This window comes from Thermobia domestica, chromosome 7 (assembly GCF_964235325.1).
Source record: "Thermobia domestica chromosome 7, izTheDome1.hap1.1, whole genome shotgun sequence".
NCBI lineage: Eukaryota > Metazoa > Arthropoda > Insecta > Zygentoma > Lepismatidae > Thermobia > Thermobia domestica.
This window is the reverse complement of record NC_137460.1, coordinates 270,594,804-270,615,079: the sequence shown is the minus strand read 5'-3', so window position 1 is coordinate 270,615,079 and position 20,276 is coordinate 270,594,804. Positions and strand designations below refer to the sequence as shown.

Sequence of the window (20,276 nt, the reverse complement as noted above, 5' to 3'; positions counted from 1 at the left end):
TAGTATAAATAAAATGTATACTTTCTTCGAAATGCGATGGCAAAGTTGGGAAAAGATTTTCTTGAAAATGTATATCAAATGTTAATTATTATTATTATTTTGTAGTTTTTACGTTGTAAGTGTTTATGAATGTCCAATGTTCGTTACAAAATTAGTCATATAGTATTACGTAATTCTATTCCTCCTAGTGTGTGTTTAAAGAAGGTATATTTATGTACGATGCCGTTAAAGGTACGTAGATATACTTAGTGAACAATGTCCGTAAGTGTTCTTCCTTGAGTATTGTATTGTAGTAACGCGGGAATGAAACAGGAAATACTAATGTGAATTATCGAGGGAGAAGTAGTGATTCTTCGATATTTTTCCCAAGAAGTAGGTAGATGTACTTCTCCATATAAGTTAATTGCTCCATACTACGTTAAAGAAGAACGCTCGGAAATGATAAACGCGTTGTTTGAAAGAGAAACAATAAAAATACTTTGTTTCGCAGTAAATTTTTGTAAGTCGTATACTACAAGCCTTTTTGCGGTTTTTGACGTTACTCTTGTTAAAACATCTAAAGAAGTCTATAAGTTGATTTGAAGTTTACAGCTTAATGTCACAATATCCCCTTGAAAACGTAGTTTTTCTACATTTTTTATGCTATCAACATTGTAATCACTTGAGTGCATCAGACAATGCGTGATGAAGTTGTGTACATTGCATATTCATTTTATATCATATGGTAAATTTGTGTATTATGAAATCTGCGCAAAATTGTCCGTTTTGATCTCCTAAGTCGTAGATAACTTGCTCACTGCTATAGAGTAAAGATTTTTCATGACAGTTTTCACCTCCCAAGCATAATCCACTCATCAGATACTCTGCTTTTAGTGTAGCATTTATAGATTTTCTCTTACTCGTGGGATCTTCATTCTGAAGACAGTAACGTAAAAAAGATAACCAGTTTTCTAAATGAGGTACATCATACATGTCTGGCTCATTGCAGACATGAAAAATTTAATTTCAATCGATTCAGCCATATCTGTAGTTAATATCAGATTAGGTTGATGTCAAATTTTTTGTACTAATGTATAATAACAGATTGTTCCTCTTCTCACTCTTGAATGCTGTAATTCCGAAAACACTGCTGCACGTGACACTTTTTTAAAAGTGAAAAAGCTATTGTGCCAACTGTCCTTTCTCTAACAGGAGAGACCACTTAGATTATGAGTGTTGACGTACAAATTTAATCCCCATTTGAATTAACGTAACGTAATAAAATGCCATTTAATTGTAGACGCTCTGCATATTCAATTATTTATTTCAAGTAGTTCAGCTGCCTGTATTTTATAATGTGATACCTAACATATTTCTTCAATATTTCGGTATTCATAGTGCAGCATTTATCTTCTCACGCCCTATTTACTTTTAACGTAAAAAACAATAATGACTAAAGTGTTTCACGATGCTAATAACACTCTAGGGGTATTGTTTGCAAAAGCCGTGTAATAGCAGGATTCCAAACCCAGTATATATATTTCGATTTCTGCGAAAGACATTACACCGCTTTATGATAAATTTAAATTCTATGTTTAGAGCACAAACATAAAAGCACTAGTAATAATCCAAGAGTAACGAAGGTTTTGATGGTTGTCCACATTACGTTAACGTGGAATTCTGGAATCGTTATATCATGTATTTCAAGTAAGTAGATTAAAATTACAAGAAATTGAAAAATGTATGCTTCTCGAAAGTATTTATTTAATAAGAATGTATTAGATGTAACTACGTAGCTACATATCAATATACGCAAAATTTAACTATCTCGAGGTATCAGACTATATAAAATCGCAACTTGAAATTGGTATACATAAGGAAATCACATATCTTTTGCAAAATTTTAAAGTTGTTATATCGCCCCTTTGTTTCTTTTTAATCATAGTGACAGTTTTTTGTAGCTCGAATTGCAACAAGCCTTTCCTATTTTTAAATTTTCTGACACAAAAAGTAATGATATATAATTAATGTTACTGACAACGGGTCTGTGTTTTCACTTATAATAATGAAATATTTATTCCACATAGCACAAAATAAGTACTTTGTATGTAGCAGGTTAACTCTGATATCGTATATATCGTGACGGACTTAAGTCTTTGACCAGGTAATGGCCACTGCTTTGAAACAAATGGAGCTTATGAGAATTAAATCTTTCATATCTGTAGTTTCCTGTGCAGTAGAATTATACTTCTGGGTCATGATTGCAATGGCTCATGGTGAGTGGTTTGTCGTAGTGTGTCACGGTGGTGGCGGTGGGTCGCAGTGGGTTATATGCTTATGACCCACGACCAAGTGACCCACCGATTCAACGAAAAACTCCAACTGTGGCACTTTCCGGAATATCCGTACAGATTTTGAAAAAGTTCCAAAGATATGTAATGGTTACATTTTATGTAAAGGTTTTACTAGTCTGCAGTTTCATTTTTGAATGGAATTACGATTCGCCGTGACTTCTTCTATATATTTTTTCATCACAAAACGTTAATGACCAATAGAAAATTCAACTTTTTCGATTCGGATTGGTTTGGGTTAACAGCTTGAAAATGAAATCCTTTAATATCCAGTGATTATGCCTGTTAGGTTACAGAAGAGTATGATTAAAGCAAGTGAATTATGATGGACGAATTGGTGGATAATATAAATACAATAAATTATAATGTAGATAAGAATTTTCGTACGGGGACACATCGTACTAAAGCCTATAAAAACGCCCGTAGCGTTAGCGAATAGTTACAAAATAGTCGGGATTGGAGAGAAGTGTCCTACCATACGTCCCTACAATTAGTTAAATGTTATAACGGGAAGTTTCGAGACAAATTTCGTGTATAATGTAGGGATTCTGAATTTACAAGAGCCGTAAGTAAATTTATTTTAAGTAATGATTATGCCGGCTAAGCTACAGAAGGTGTCGATGATGATAAAAAGAAAAAAAAATATTCGAATAATGAAAGTGGAAGGAAGCGGAACACGGAGAAAATCTATACACACTGTGTTTGTTCAGTACAATACTCACAAACGGGAATTGGGTGAAACAGGTTGAACCATTAAATTTACAACACTTCAGTAATAATAATAATAATAATAATGGTACTAAAAGTTTTAAGTTGACCTACAATTTGGCAAAACTTACTTAAAGGTAGTTTTCGGAGAAGGGGGTTCCGTACCGTCCTGAGACATTTCTGCAGCTACTCAAATTTAATCGAAAGCTTTCTGCTAAAATTTCCAGTAAAAAATATTGTATTGTACGTTTTCAGGAAAATAACTGTAATAAAAACAACTGAATATCCTTGAACTCTAAGGGTTACAATAAACTAACATGTGGAGTTTGCAGATGTAATTATATAAGCTTTGCTAAAAAAACACACACATATATATATATACATATATATATATATATATATATATATATATATATATATATATATATATATATATATATATATTCACATACCATAATTCAGTGAGCTCTGAAATAGAAAGTAAGAAAATAATACATAAAATTCAGTCTACAGAGCAATTGTTACCTAAAGAGTGGCATATACTCTTTTGAGAATCGAGATGAGACGAGCAATGTATACGATACTTTTCGTCTCGTCTCGATTGTCATCTTTAAAGCGTGACGATATTGTGAGTTAGCCTTGTTCCATCTCGAATTAAAATGTTAAGCCTCATCCCGATTTTGTTCGGTTTGTTTTAGAATCGAGATGAGATGTTCCCGTTTTAATTGGCAACATTACGCAAAACCGATATATATATATATATATATATATATATATATATATATATATATATATATATATATTTGCCTAATATCACGTTTCTACTTATAATCGTATGACCTGTGCGATAATAAGTTTTTATTGTTTAAATATCTCACAACATAATTATTATCATTACTAGTATTATTCCTGAAAATTTGATAGTTCAAGTACTGAAACAAACGAATATTCAAATATTTGAATGTAATAAAAGTCTGTCTGCCGATCAATCGCAATCTAAATTCCTAAAGTAGAGAAAAAAAGTTGCTCGACGTGTATTCGGTGGAAGAACCTCCAGATTACTGGTCAAGCGTCTAGACCACTGAACCAAGATCACTACGCTGTAAACGATTCATCTTTAGTCTGGTTACGTTAAGTTTCTCTGCCTCAGCTTAGAAAGTTGTATGTTACTTTTTTGTGTTTTTCAAAACGACTTGCGTGTTGCTTTTATGATAATATAAGTGAATAATCTTCGGTAGAGTTTTTATTAATAAGTTGAGTTGTTCTTAAACCCTTGGATCAAAAATTTGTTTTTTCTCCACATTTACTTCTCATACTCTCCATTTGTTTCAAAGCAGTCACCATTACATGGTCAATGACCTATGACCGCCACGATACAAATGATTGTTCAATTTGATATAGAGAAAGAAAACTACAGCCTCTTATTTTGAAAGCAGAAAGACATGGAGACTTCTCACTGGTACTACATTTCATATTTCTACAATATTTCATGTAATAAAACAAATTGAGCGTAACTTTACCATGAAATATACCCAATGATGATACATTTTTTGTTGCTACTTAATCATTATGTCCAATCACATTTCGTTGTTTGTTGAATATGTTACAGGCTCCATAACGTATTTGATTCCCATGGAGAAGAGAATACGTTTATTATATTAAAGAAAACCATTTCTCATTCATATGTGGAATCCCATACTTCGATGCAGTTTGGCAAAGGATTTGATCGATCACGATTGTCAAGACATATGCTGACACAGGAAAGTGAAAAGCGTCATACGTACAAAATCAGTGATAAACGCTTTAGTCAAAGAAAGACTTTGTCAAGCGGTAAGTTACTGCATCCAGGTGAGAAATCCCACATCTGCGGAGTATGTGGAAAGGAATTTACTGCAAGTTCAAGTTTGTCTAAGCACATGTTAATCCATACAGGAGAAATACATCACACATGCCAAGAGTGTGGTTATAGATTTAAACATCGTTCAAGTTTGGTTACACACATGTTAATCCACAAGGGAGCAAAAGCTCACATATGCCAAGAATGTGGTAGTTCATTTATTCGACGTTCAAGTTTGGTTAGACACATGTTAATCCACACCGGAGAAAAAAAGCACACTTGCCAAGAGTGTGGAAAGGCATTTAATCAACTTTCATCTTTGGCTATACACATGAAAATCCACACAGGAGAAAAACATAACACGTGCGAAGAGTGTGGTCGGGCATTCAATCAACGATCAAATTTGGTTACACACATGTTAATCCATACAGGAGAAAAGAAGCACACATGCCAAGAGTGTGGTAAGGGATTTAATCGACGTTCACATTTGGCTACACACATGTTAATCCACACAGGAGAAAAAAAGCACACTTGCCCAGAGTGTGGCAAGGCATTTAATCAACGTTCATATTTGGCTAGACACATGTCAATGCACACAGGAGAAAAACTTTACACGTGCCAAGAGTGTGGTTGGGGATTTAATCGACGTTCAGATTTGGTTACACACACGATAATCCACACAGGAGAAAAGCCTTACACATGCCAAGAGTGTACTAAGGCATTCAAACGACGTTCACAATTGGCTACACACATGTTAATCCACACAGGAGAAAAAAATCACACTTGCCAAGAGTGTGGTAAGGGATTTAATCGACGTTCAAGTTTGGTTAGACACATGTTAATCCACACCGGAGAAAAAAAGCACACTTGCCAAGAGTGTGGCAAGGCATTTAATCATCGTTCATATTTGGCTATACACATGAAAATCCACACAGGAGAAAAACCACACACGTGCGAAGAGTGTGGTAAGGCATTCAATCAACGATCAAGTTTGGTTACACACATGTTAATCCACACAGGAGAAAAACCTCACACGTGCGAAGAATGTGGTAAGGCATTTACTCAGCGTTCAGATTTGTTTAGACACATGTTAATCCACACAGGAGAAAAGAATCACACATGCCAAGAGTGTGGTTTCGGATTCAAACGACGTTCAAATTTGGTTACACACATGTTAATCCACACAGGAGAAAAAAATCACACTTGCGAACAGTGTGGTAGGTCATTTAAACAACGTTCATATTTGGCTAGACATATGTCAATCCACACAGGAGAAAGACTTTGCACTTGCGAACAGTGTGGTAAGGGATTTAATCGACGCTCAAATTTAATTAGACACATGTTAATCCACACAGGAGAAGAACCTCACACTTGCGAAGAATGTGGTAGTCATTTAATCAGCGTTCAAAATTGGCCACACACATGAAAATGCACACAGGAGAAAAACATCACACGTGCGAAGAGTGTGGTAAGGCATTCACTAAACCTACACATTTGGCTAGACACATGTTAATCCACACAGGAGAAAAGCATCACATATGACAAGAGTGTGGTGAGTCATTTAGTCGACGTTAGGATTTGGTTATACACATGTTAATCCACACAGGAGCAAAATCTCACACGTGTCAAGACACTGGAAAGGAATTTATTCAACGTTCATACGTTTTGACCCACAGAAAGAAAACGTCATACGTGAAAAAATGTGGAAAAGAATAGTCTACACTCAAATTTAGAAGACATTTCAATAACAAAGTAAAAAACCACAGAATGCAAAGAGCGTAGACGGCATTTACTTAAAATTAACACGTAGAAATCACGTTAATTCACACAGGACAATACCCACACATACGGAGAGTAGAAAAACATTTACAGGCAGTTCACATTTAGCGAATGGCAATATTAAAGCTGTTCAATAACCAAACATGAAAATGGTGTTGAATATAATTTAGTTTGGAATCAGCTTTGGCAATGCATGTAACTTTACGTAGGATATATAAAAAGATTTGACGCACGCACAAGATTGTAAGTCACATTTTTTAAATATATTAAGATTCTATTTTGTCAAAAGAGATACTTTGCATAGTTATTTTGTATTGATAAATCTATTCTTAATCTTCTATTCCAAAATTGTTCTTAAATAAAAAAAAATTAAAAATCCTGCGGGACTTGTATCTATGGCCATTCTCACTTCCGATCTAAATGCAGAGTAACAAAATTTATTTCGCTCACCTAACAAGAAAGACGTGATCTCAAATTACATTCACTGCAGTCAGAAGAAAATAACTGGCAATGCCAGTTAAAAATTGAAAGATGTTAAAAATAGAATGGTTGGGAAATTTTTCATGGTTTGTACCTGGGATATTCTCACATTCTTTTATATTCTCAAATAAGATCTCAATTTATTTCACTCGCCTAAAAGAAATGAAATGGTCTCAAACTATACCATCCGCAGAGTAGGAGCCGTTCTGATCACGAACTTTGAAACAAGTTTAATGCTACGAATCAAAATTTCTTTCATTGTTTGTCAGTACGGACATTAATACTTTCTTCTTCATTTAAAAAGAAAAAAATACTCGCGAGCTACTTGCCTCTTCTACTAGGAATAGCTGGATGTCAAATACATACTTCTAGGATAGGCTCAGAGCAGCGCCAAAAAAAAAAAAAAAAAAAAAAAAAGATCGAATCGGAAAGCGCTTTAAATAGAACGAATTGAAACTTTCTTTGTAGTCTCCACCTAGCGATTTTTTTTATAAATTTCTAAATTGTAAAAAGCACAAATCTAAATTTGTTAAACTTAACTACTAAAAATGAAAAGAATTAAGTTATTTATTCAGTAAAGTTGATTGTAAAATAGTTGCCACGATCGTCGCCATGAAACCAAAATTCAATTACCCGCTCACCGCAATACATAGATACAAGCAGACGGAATATGTGATGCCACAGTAACAAAGTACCATATGACTGTACACAGACACCCAATGAGAAAAAAATATGAACTACCACCAATGTGTTTACAGTTCATGGTTTTTTTAACAGAGTACTGAATCGCTTTTCATATTTTGTGGGAAGTAATGCCCGATGTGCAAAGTAACCCCGTGTTATGGTAGCTAGTTACCACTGTAAGCGAAAACTGAATGTGGCAAACATGACACAAAACTAGAAAAACGTTTGGGAAGGAAGTAATCCATATAATTGGGGAATTACGTTCCTATTATATTGTGTTATTTTGAAACACAAATATACAAGCAAAGAAAGCATTTCAGGATGTTACCTATAAAATACTTAGGAACGTACAGGAACACAATCAACACGTAAGACATGTAAGTTTATCCTAATTACAGAATTTTGCGCTATCCTCGTTTACCAACATTCTGCGTAATGCACTAATCTGCATAGCAATTTTATTTTTACCGGCCATCTAGCACATGCTGGTTAGCGTTGTTTGTACAATAATTCACATATCATGTACGTTCACTAAGCTTCTAAAGTGATTATATATTGAGAAATTTAGGTCCATACTCTAGAAATAATTCCTGGGAATCTAAAAAGTCGACTTCCTTGAAAGAAATGATTGCAGCTATGTAATTGTTTGATGTATGGACCTCTAAAATTAATGAACATCCATTGATGGTTAAAATATTTTATATTTTGTATTTTGCTAATGTCTTTGGAATCCCTCCGGAAAAATGAGGCTAGACACCTTTGAGCTAAATTCTAAGTAAAAACACAAACGTCCATAGTTTTTGTTTTAAAATAATACATTCCACGATTAAATTTGGAAAATATTAGGATAAATACCATTCTCACGATTTCTTATTTTACATAAGTCTCTATATAAATAAAACAATATTATCGAGCACGCATATTTTAAATACGTGCAAGAATTAGGGAGAAATGTGTAATCAATAATAAAGAAATAATTAGTTCATCAAGATATGAACTATATAAGATTTGTATGAGTCGTACCGATCTTATTTTTATTTGGTATACAGCTTGTTTATCTGTGCCATGCAATTTCCAAATTGTAGATTACCAACTTACGTTCGAGATATCCCCCATACCTAAATATTTCTCGTGAAGTATTGCTTTTAACAAACAAACTTTCCGAACGCATGTAACCGTATTATCAATCTGAGCCAATTAGTATATGAAAAATTGAACATTACCTTTCTGGGCGAAATGAATTTAAACTTTTTGTTGTTAATTGTTGGGAGTCATTAGAGTACGATGCGCAAGTCTCCTGAACCACTATTTTTCTAGGCGTTTCTATATCCATTTCAAATTCAGGATCTACTGCTAATTCTGATTTCACTCTATCAACGTTTAGTTTCACATCCAAAGAACACATAGCTGTATCCTTGTCCATTGTTTCCTCTCCTTCCGTTGTGGATAATATTAACTCTTTCTTGTCAGTCATCAGTTCGTGTGTCCACCCTTTCCCTTCGAGTGGATCTTCCTGAGGTAAGTCAAAAGCAATTTCTTCTTTGCACGAGAATTCCAACTTAACAGACGCCTCACCAGCCATTGTGAATTGAAAAATAAGAATTTAACACTATTCTTATACTTCCCGTATATTTTATGTTGCCAGTGTTAATGAAAAGATTTACAAGATCGTTCACAAAATCAACTTTATATTTCCAATCTTCTTCTGTAGTTGCTTATTTCCTTAGTCACGATCGCTCTCTCGGCCAGTGATGCCAATTCCTTCAGAGCCGTTTTCCCTTCACAAGCTTCAGAATTTCTCTTTTCCGGACAAAATTTCCCTTCATCCAAACCGTTCAAGTACTGTATTTAGTAAACGCATTTTCAATCGTTTTCGCTTCCGCCCCCTTACCCCAATCTTATAACCACATACAAGCAGATATACCTGACAGCCTTCCTTTGAGCTTACGCTGAATTTGAACTTCATTTGTTGTTTAGGTATCTAAGGCGTCGCGATAGAGGAGGGGAAAGGATATGGAAAGGTGCAGGTCAGACCTATGTTAAAGGGGCAATCTCTGCATTTGCCTGGTGTGACTGAGGAAAAACCCTATAAATACCTCGGTCAGGACGGAAAACCTAAATAATTCAAAAAATATATAAAATAATTATTATGTAAATTTATTTTCTATCCTAGATATCATGATAGATTTTAATAGTAATGTAACCTAAGGTACAAAGAAAATATTAAGTATATATTTGGTACGTACTTACTTAAGAACAGCACTTCCATATTTACTGAAACGAATACGAACAGTTACAAAGAAAACTCTAGCTGCTACTGTCTTTGGCTGTACACGAGGAATGTTCGTAAGCACAATACAAACTAAATCAAAGTTTAGAGATGCGGAATTCTTAAGAATTTATAATTCTGTGCGCACAGTCACCAGAAAATTGTAAACTCACAATCCCTCACGGGCTGCAGCCAATTTTGAAATTGCGGGTCTTGCATCCATTCAGGTCTAAATTTTTAAAACTGCTCACGAGGAACTTTCTCCTCCGTGGAGAGTTTATTTCTTTCTGCTCGTTTTTTCACTGGCGTTCCTGCAGATTCACGCGAACGACTGCCGTCTTCCATTTTGTTACCACTTAAGAGTATGGTATGCTGGTGATATAACACTTCAGATCGATTTAACAGTTGCAAGAAACGTAAGCCAGAGCTACGGACTATACTGCAAACGCACCAACACAACACGTCCCGGACACGAATCCAAACCAAACCGTTATAATAGTTGGAATGATAATTTAATTCAGAAATATTTCATCTTATTGCATTGCATTTAATTCAACAATGGGAAGATTAATTTTGATAAAAGATTTTAAAATATGTTATGTTGATCGATGTGTAAAGTTGATAAATATTAAAGAATGCAAAGCAAGATAACTTGTGAGAATTTATGTGAAATATGTGCAACGGATTGTTTGGAACAAATAGGATGTTGAATTTACACTGAATTTTAATGAGTTTAACCCTAGAACGCAGAACATGGGTCAAAAATGACCCCTCAGTAATTTATGTATAGATTTTTGTCTGCAATATTTGTTGCACAGTAGTTTTTCTCCATGACATCTTCTATTGGTTTGTTTACTAAATTACATAAAAATAATGTATTTAAGTTTTTGGTTTTGTATTTATTTTTTACATTTTATTATATATATTTCTATACGTAGTATACATAACATGGGTCATTTCTGACCCACGGTATATTTTAGTATTAGATTACTATTATTTATTAGTATTAGTATATAATACTAATACTAATCTTTATAGTAGTATTAGATTAGTTCTTTGCTATAACAAATTAGTATTTGTTTTACTAAAATGTTATTATATTCGTAGTAGTATTATTACTACTAGTCTTGTACGTTGAATTGGATTTTTTTAGAAATATATACTCTGAACAGACTAATCTTATGGTCCATGTTATTGACTCATGGACCCATCATAAAGACCCATGTTATGGAAACTAAGGTACAATTCATGTCATGCGTTTAAGGGTTAATCACATACGTAAATACATTAAATCCATAAATGATTGAAGAGAGGTTCAAATTTCCCTGCAATATTGAAAGATTACAAGCAATTTCCCTTTTTCCCTTTTCTCCAAAATTTATTCAAAATTTCCCTGCGCCAAGGGAAATTTCCCTTAAATTGGCATCACTGCTCTCGGCAATTGTTTGTTTGTTTACAGCAGCCATTGGAAAGTCAAATGGAACCCGGATGTATACTGTTTTAGTTCAGATTTCGTTCAAGTGAGATCTTTTGTCGCCAGTGTAGCTCACTCGAACATACCGCTATTCTCGTGTTTCAGAAGGTATCCATCCATCTTTATCGGGGAATAATATAGTTTCCGGGGGTGGGATATAATATGCAACGAATCATATACAATCTATATATCATTCGATTCAGCTTGACAAAACAAATCGATCGGTACCAAATTTAGCTACTTCCGGTTAACCACTTCCGGTTTACTGAGCTTAATTTTGTTTCCGGGAATGGGGTATAATAAGCAACGAAACATATAGAATCTATATATCAATCGATTCAGCTTGACAAACCAAATCCATCGATACCAAATTTAACTACTTCCGGTTAACCACTTCCGGTTTACTGAGATTAATTTAGTTTCCGGGAGTGGGGTATAATAAGCAACGAAACATATAGGGCCTTATGCAGAGTCCTTCTGAAGCCTGATTAGAGCCATACTAAAGAGTTCGACTAGTAATGTTTGCTACAGTAGTCAAGGTTTTTAGTATGACACTAATCACACGTCAAAACGACTCTGCAAAAGGCCCATAGAATCTATATATCAATCGATTCAGCTTGACAAAACAAATCGATCGGTATAAAATTTAACTACTTCCGGTTAACCACTTCCGGTTTACTGAGCTTAATTTAGTTTCCGGGAGTGGGGTATAATAATCAGCAACGGACCATATGCAATATATATATCAATGGATTCAGCTTCGCAAAATAAATCGATCGATACCAAATTTATCTACTTCAAATTAACCACTTCCGGTTTACTGAGCCCAATTTACTTCGCGAGGTTGGGGTATAATCAGCAAGGAAACATATATAAACCAAATATCAATCGATTCAGCTTCACAAAACATGTCGATCGGTACCTAATTTAACTACTTCCACTTAACCACTTCCGGTTTACTGAACCGAATTTAGTTTCCGGGGGTGGGGTATAATCAGCAACGAAACATATACAATCTATACATCAATCGATTCAGGCTGACAAAACAAATCGATCGATTCCAAATTTAACTGTATCGGGTTTACGACTTCCGGTTCACTGAGCCAAATTTAGTTTCCAAGGGTGGGATATAATCAGCAACTAAACATATACGATCTCTATATCAATCGATTCAGCTTGACAAAGCAAATCGATCGATACCAAATTTGACTATTTCCGGTTAGCTACTTCCGGTTTACTGAGCCTTATTTAGTTTCCGTGGGTGGGTTATAATCAGCAACGAAATATATAGAATCTATATATCAATCGATTCCGCTTGAAAAAGCCAATCGATCGGTACCAAATTTAAATACTTCCGATTAACCACTTCCGGTTTACTGAGCCTAATTTAGTTTCCAGGGATGGGGTATAATCAACAAAAAAACATATACAATCTATATATCAATCGATTCAGCTTGAAAAAACAAATCGATTTGTACCAAATTTAACTACTTCCGGTTTACTGAGTTTAATTTAGTTTCCGTGGTGAGGTATAATCAGCAACTAAACATATACAATCTATATATCAATCGATTCAGCTTGAGAAAGCAAATCGATCGGTACCAAATTTAACTACTTCCGGTTAACCACTTCCGGTTTACTGAGCGTATTTATTTTTCAGGGATGGCGTATAATCAGCAACAAAACATATATTTAATACAATCTATATATCAATCGATTCAGCTTGATAAAGCAAATCGATTTGTACCAAATTTAACTACTTCCGGTTTACTGAGTTTAATTTAGTTCCGGGATGAGGTATAATCAGCAACTAAACATATACAATCTATATATCAATCGATTCAGCTTGAGAAAACAAATCGATCGATACCAAATTTAACTACATCTTGTTAATAGCTTCCGGTTTACTGTGCCTAGTTTAGTTTCCAGGGGTTGGGTATAATCAGAAACGAAGCACATACAATCTATATATTAATCGATTCAGCTTGGAAAAACAAATCGATCGGTACCAAATTTAATTACTTCCGGTTTACCACTTCCGGTTTACTGAGCCTTATTCAGTTTCCGAAGATGTTGTATAATCAGCAACGAAACAGATACAATTTATATGTCAATCGATTCAGCTTGAGAAAACAAATCGATCGATACCAAATTTAACTACTTCCGGTTAACCACTTGCCGTTTAGAGTTATAGAGCTACAAATATTACGCCATATCTGAGTAGAAAGTATCAGATGAAAGAACCAGTGTGATACAGCTGTTGATAGTTTCTTTGGTTTCTGAGTTTTCTCTAAGTAAGTTTTCAGTGGAGTAAATTTTATTCTTAATGAAGTTCAATTGTTGTCATTTTGCATTCTGAATTTTGGCAAATGTCGATGATCATTTTCGTACAAAGCAGAAAAGAGTTGAAGTGTTTTGTATACGTTGCTACAACATGTGACATTCCAAGGTGCCGCGAATACATATATGGAATACCAATGGGGTTATAAACATGGAATATTAATCCATAATTGTATCTCTCACGATTTTCTTCTATTTTTCCTTTTTATTTTGTATCATACAGATATGCCTACATCCAAAGAGAAAGACTGTCATCTGAAACAATGGGCAAGTAGCCATCTTAGAGGTCAGAAGTAGGCCTAAGAAAATGACAAATCTTAAAAGGCGAAATATTATATAGAACGAAAGGCGATATTATAGGCGAAATATTATTGTTCCCAAATCTACTCTATTTAGGCTTCAAATAAAAATCCGGACGTTATACTTCAGGGAGCTGGAAAAACAAAACTTGGACGCAAAACTGTATTACCTACAGAGTTGGAAAATCCGCTAATTTAAATTAGTGAAATATTTATTGCTAATGGAAAGAATATACTATATATTCACGAAGACTAACGCTAAGAATATGGTAGAAGAGATCTAAAACTAAATGGCTGATAAGTCCTGAGCAAGTAATACCAGTTCGAAATCCTAGAAACAGTTAGGCAGCAGAGGAAGAGAAACAGAAACAGTTGCAGTTTTGACATCTTTAAAATGTAAAAATGCTCTTCAGCAGAAGGAAAGAAGCCCAACAGACAAGAAATAGAAAAATAAAATGCAAATAATAAACAATACACGTATAGGACAAGGAAAAAAGTACAAATGAGCCCACAGCTACCTCAAGATATCGTGAATAAAGTAACACACTTTTAAAACGACACAGGGAGAGTTCTTCCAATCGATCAAAAGAATGTAATATCAATTTCGAAGACTCATCTTTAGACTTTTCTCAGCCATACGATGAAGTTATCCCAATAGTCCTGATGCAGAATGTTTTTTTTTTCTTTTGCGGTGGATAATTCCCACAAGATAATCATAGAAAGCAATGAGTGATGTGTTACATGTGTGAATTACGATGCCACGTCGAATGCTTTGGATATGAACGAGGATGTTGTTAGCTTGGTGAGTTTTGTAAATATATAATTACAAGTATTCTATATTTAGACCGGGCCGCGGTGGCTCAGGGGTAGAGCGTTCACCTCTGGCGCTTGGGGTTCCGGGTTCGATCCCAGCCCCCGCCAAGTGAACTTTGTGGTGGACAAACACCGTGTGCGTGGGTTTTCTCGGGGTTCTCCCGTTTCCTCCCACTTTCTTCATTCCACCATTTCACTCATTTCTCATAATCACCGTCTCCTTTAGCCTAACCGGCATAACCGTGGGACGTAAAACTCAAAGATTTCATTTCATTTTTTATATTTAGACCCATTTACTTAAACATAAAAAATCACATGTTATCAGTAAATCATTGCTATCTATCTTAGGCTAATTCATGTGACGATTGTAACTTCTTATTGTTGTAGTAAATATTCAACTTGACGTTCTGAAGTATATTTTGCTGATATTTTCAGTTTTGGTGACGAGTAATTACTTAAATAGTAAATTGTATTCTATATTTGTATCCTTTCCTTTAATATGCAAAATACGAATATATTATTATGTACGTAAATTAAGCAAAAATGTAATATGTAAATACATAAATATTGCAGTCTCTATACATAGGTTTCAACCTTTTGATTTGTTCTTCTTTAGGCCGTGGAAAAACTTCATGAGACATTTTTCTGACATTGTCCTTTTCTACAACTGTAACAGAAATTTTCATCTCCGTGATAATATTTTTAAGAACCTACCACCGATTCATAATAGTTTTCTCTCCAGATTTGCCAACCTTGTTAGGTATGCGTTTCACAAAAGCGGTTATTTGGAAGAAAATTCATCTGCGTTTGAAAATCCGTAACATTTTGTTTCAAAGATTCTGCAACATTTTACGATTTGTTTACAGTTATTTCTGTCATAAGCGTACGTGATGTAAACGATGATTATACATTACACATTTCTTTTGAGGAATATGCTTGTTGTAAAATGCTTTCTTGATAAATTCATAATTATAACAATTGAGGGCATATGAAGTTCTGGCGTAGTGAGAGGCGGATGTATCCCAGAGCCATTTTCCCAGGGCCTGCCCCCCAGTTTTCAGAGTGTCGAAAATAATTTAAGCTATTATGTATATATTTTTGAAAGTTTATAGTAAACTCATGATATAGTTAACATAGTCTAGGGTCTGGCAGGCCCCCCAGTTCTTGCCTTCTAGATCCACCACTGGGCAAGGGGACTCACTTTAAATAAGCATCCCTAATAATGAGAGGTGCAGAGACGCATTTGATTCAAGCATCCCGTTAAAGTACGTAGAGAAAAGGGTTTCAAATCGGTCAGCAACTTCTTGCGGAAACCCTGCCAACTATTATTGTTCCTGTCTTACAACAGAGCATTTCAAACCAAGATGACCTTTTGTAATTGTAACCACCGTATTGGGCCCGGGTTTTGAATTTTGTAATTTTGACGTCAGAATCTGCATAAGCTGTTCTAAATCCCCCTGGTAGTATGTTTTCTTCTACATTAAATGATTGTTTTCTGTCTATGCTTGAGAACCCCTACCGTTCAAAGGGTGATTCTTACTCTTAAACCAGCACCTTTGCCCAAATAAAAAAATACATGTCGATTATTTTTCGATGTTCTACAAGTATGCAAGTTTCATTCAAATCGGTGAGTGACACTTCCGTAAGTCTCCTTGTCAGTATTCACTCATTACTCTGGAAGATTTAAAATAATACAGATTGTTTTTATTTCTAAAGAAAATAATATTTCCTGTTATAATTCGTCATCTGAAATAACCTTGAAAATTTTCATTTTTCTTTAAAATTAATATTAAATATTTAGATGAACAATTTCCCATAGGTTTGCAATATGATATGGCATTCTTATTGGCAAAAAAGAAGTAAAACAGCACTTACGGTATTACAATATATGAAACGCGAAAGTTCAGCAGGGGCACGATTGTTATCCATTCCTTTAATAATAACTGGAAAGCCGATAACTGCGTCGCCCTTTTAATACTTGTTACGTTGTAGATAGAAAGAAATATGACACCTCAACAATATACTTGTAAAGAACTTTGAACACAAAAGCAATTTCTTTTATTTTTCTCGTCTCGTGTAACAGAAGTCATTTGAAATTTGGCGTTCTGAGTAGACACACTGAGATCGAAAATTGTCTAGTTGTCAGCATAATAGTTTTTGTTTGTTCATATATTTAGAAGAGTTTACACATATTTCTGTGTTTTAATTTGGTGAATTCGTTAAAGAAATTTTGATCGATTGTACTAAAATAAGTCTTTTCATTATGATACTGAAACAGAAAGGACTGTCAAGCAATGAAAGAAGTGTGTGGCATTGGGAATCTGTATTTGAGGGGTTGCACCTAATGAACTTTGAAAGGAAAATTCCAACAGAAAACTTTGCAAAAATAATATGTGAAGAGATTGGAATCATTCCTAGGAGAGGATCGTCTTCAGTGCCTGAATGTCCCAATTGCAACACAAGCAGTCACATGATAGAATGGTCCGAGCCTGCGAAATTACTTGGCTTCCGTTACCATTGTAAACTGTGCAAGCGTAAGTTCAATCCACTTATGAACACTATATTTGAAGGATCACATGTTACTTTTCTGCAGTTTTTGAAAGTTGTGTTTTGTTTTGTAGTAAAATCCACCAACTCAGAGATCATTAAGTATAACGGACTTTCATCTTCGACTGTGTGTGATTGGTTCAACTTTTGTCGTGATGTGGCCAGTGCTTGTATTTTTAATAGTTATGAAGTTCATGGTCCCATAGGTGGAGATGGAGAAGTTGTTGAAATCGATGAGACTTTCATATATAGACGAAAAACAAAGAAAGGAGGGAACCGAGGTAGGCTTTCAAAAAGTCAGAAACAAAAGATTTGTTTCTTCGGTGGAGTGCAGCGTAGGAAGAATCCTAAGCAAAAAGGTAGAGCTTTCATTATTAGGGTCAGGAACAGAAAAACCGAAACCTTAGATCCTTTGATTGTAAAGGACATTGCTCCGAGGTCAACAATTTACTCTAATAAAGCTACAGTCTATTCTAAAATTAGTCAACGTTTGTATGAAAAGGAATATAAACACGACACCGTTAACTATTCGAAAGGCGAATGGGTTAGAAAAGAAGGATTTACTAATACTTGCGAGAGTATGTGGCGATATCTGAAGCAAAGCATTCCCCAGCAAGCATTTAAGAACATCAAGATGGTTGACAACTACATAGCTGAATATCTTTACCAAAGACAAATTTTTGTAGATAATAAGTTAGATGATGGTCCTAACTTCCGAATTTTTCTGGACGATATTGTGAAAGTGTATGCTGGTTTCGGAGGAAAGGGATTAAGTCTTGAAAGGCCTTATTCCGATGTAGACGAAGAAGAAGATGTGAGTGAAGATATTACAGTAAGAAGCGATACTGAAGAAAGTGATCAAAGTGATATCTCAAGTGTAAGGCCGTTTCCAGTTCCTGAAATAACTAAAGAAGACATGATAAAAATAAGTCAATGTACGTCAAAAGATGACGAGTATTTAATATACAATGGTAATAGATCGCAATGTTTTGTCAGAGACCTAAAGTTGTTAGAAGACAAATGTTGGTTGAATGATAATGTAATTGAAACTATTCTTTCCTATCGTGAAGAGACGCATGATAATACATATGCTGAAGCTTGTCCTGTGATCGACATGATAACTGGCACTTACGGACCTAACAACTACGAAAGAGTATGGACAAATTTCACTCTAGAACGTGATCTTCTTTCACGGCGTTTTGTCTTCTTTCCGGTAAATGTAAATAGAAACCATTGGGCATTAGTTGTTGTTGACAGTGAGGAAAGAACAATTTCGTACTACGACTCTTTAGGTGGACTTGGCAGAAAATATTGCACTGCAGTTAGAAACTATCTACAGTTCATTGTTGAAAAATTGGGAAATACAATTGATATGGCAAGTTATATAATTAATTCACGTATTCGAAACATCCCTAGACAAACAAATGGATATGACTGTGGGATGTTTGTGCTCCTTTACGCCGAGTGCATTATTAAAAACTTTAAATTTACTTTTGACCAGCAACACATGCCTTTGTACAGGAAAATGATTCAAGTGGAACTAATTGCTTTGGATTCTTAGTAACATTAGCTTTCGTGTTTATTGAAGATTAATTTATCACCAGTATTGACAATACAGATTGCCAAGGGAGAATTTTAATTTCAACGTAGTAATAAATAATAAAGTTGTTTCTGAGCTATATGTAAGTAGGAAATAAATTCACTTATAAAATGTTTGAATTAGAATTGGAACAGTTGATTATATGCTAATTTAATACCGATATACGGAATTTATTTCATTATAACTAATTGTCTCATATATATTAAAATTCGTTATATTTTAACCTCTGAAATCCAATCCATCAACTATATTTTTCTTCCAAGTGTCAAGTTTTATTGTTTATTTTGAATGAGCACGAAATTGACCTTAGTCAGATAGCTGAAGAGAAATCTAAGATTTTGTTAGGCACATGCCAGAAATTCCGCAAAGACAGCCATTATTCGTGCCAGGCGAAACGACTAACAGCCTATGATTTGTACAAATCGTCATCAAATACCAATCTAACACATTTCTATCTTTATATGGAAAACAACAGACACCAAATCAACCATAACTTACCTACAGCGAAGTTCAAGAAGAACAAGCTTGCTAGAGAACTCAAGAATGTAGCCAAAATAAAACATATCAAAGAGAAAGGGATATACTTCAAATTTTTAAGAGAAGAATTGTCAAGAAATCAGCAACAAAACGGAAACACAGCCCATATATCGCGAGAACACATTTAACATATTTTATCTAGATGTTAAATTACGAGCGTAGCAACGAAACACGCAATGCAGTGGCGGATCCAAGGGAGGAGCCATAGGGGCTGAAGCCCCCCCATGACGGTGAGGTATACACTAGATAAAAATGGGCTTCAATCCTGCTTTACACTGGATAAAACGGCAAAATATGGTTTAGCCCCTCCCTTGATCATATCCTGGATCCGCCCCTGACGCAATGTATGGATAATTACTAGAGACCGGATTTTTTTAGGTGCACAGTGTGCAAAAAGTGCGTTATTTTATTTTTTTTAAAAAAAGGTGCAAAATTTACAGTTAAATATTTACTTTAAAGCAGTGCAGAAGTTAAAGCAATATAGACAAAAACATTCGACACAGGTATAAGATCATCTACGAATTTAACAAAGACTGTCAGCCTCGCGCTTTTGTATTAAAGAAAGCCGACGGAACAATT

General features: G+C 34.7%; 1 protein-coding gene across 4 annotated transcripts in view; it reads left to right on the top strand.

Annotated features, from left to right (window-relative positions):
* The window catches only part of LOC145690917 (uncharacterized), a 36,738-nt gene extending 29,751 nt beyond the window's left edge, over positions 1-6,987 (top strand). Inside the window, exon 3 of one of the 4 annotated variants that reach the window (XR_014132301.1) lies at positions 4,648-4,777. Coding sequence is in view for 3 of the 4 variants with exons in the window: in XM_081766353.1 (XP_081622479.1) it covers positions 4,648-6,301 (1,654 nt within the window). In the remaining variant the exon portion in view is untranslated. Of the gene's footprint in view, positions 1-4,647 lie in introns of all 4 variants that reach the window. The other 3 variants (XM_081766353.1, XM_081766355.1, XM_081766356.1) reach the window with 3 other exon arrangements.
* The last annotated feature ends 13,289 nt before the right edge of the window (positions 6,988-20,276 follow it).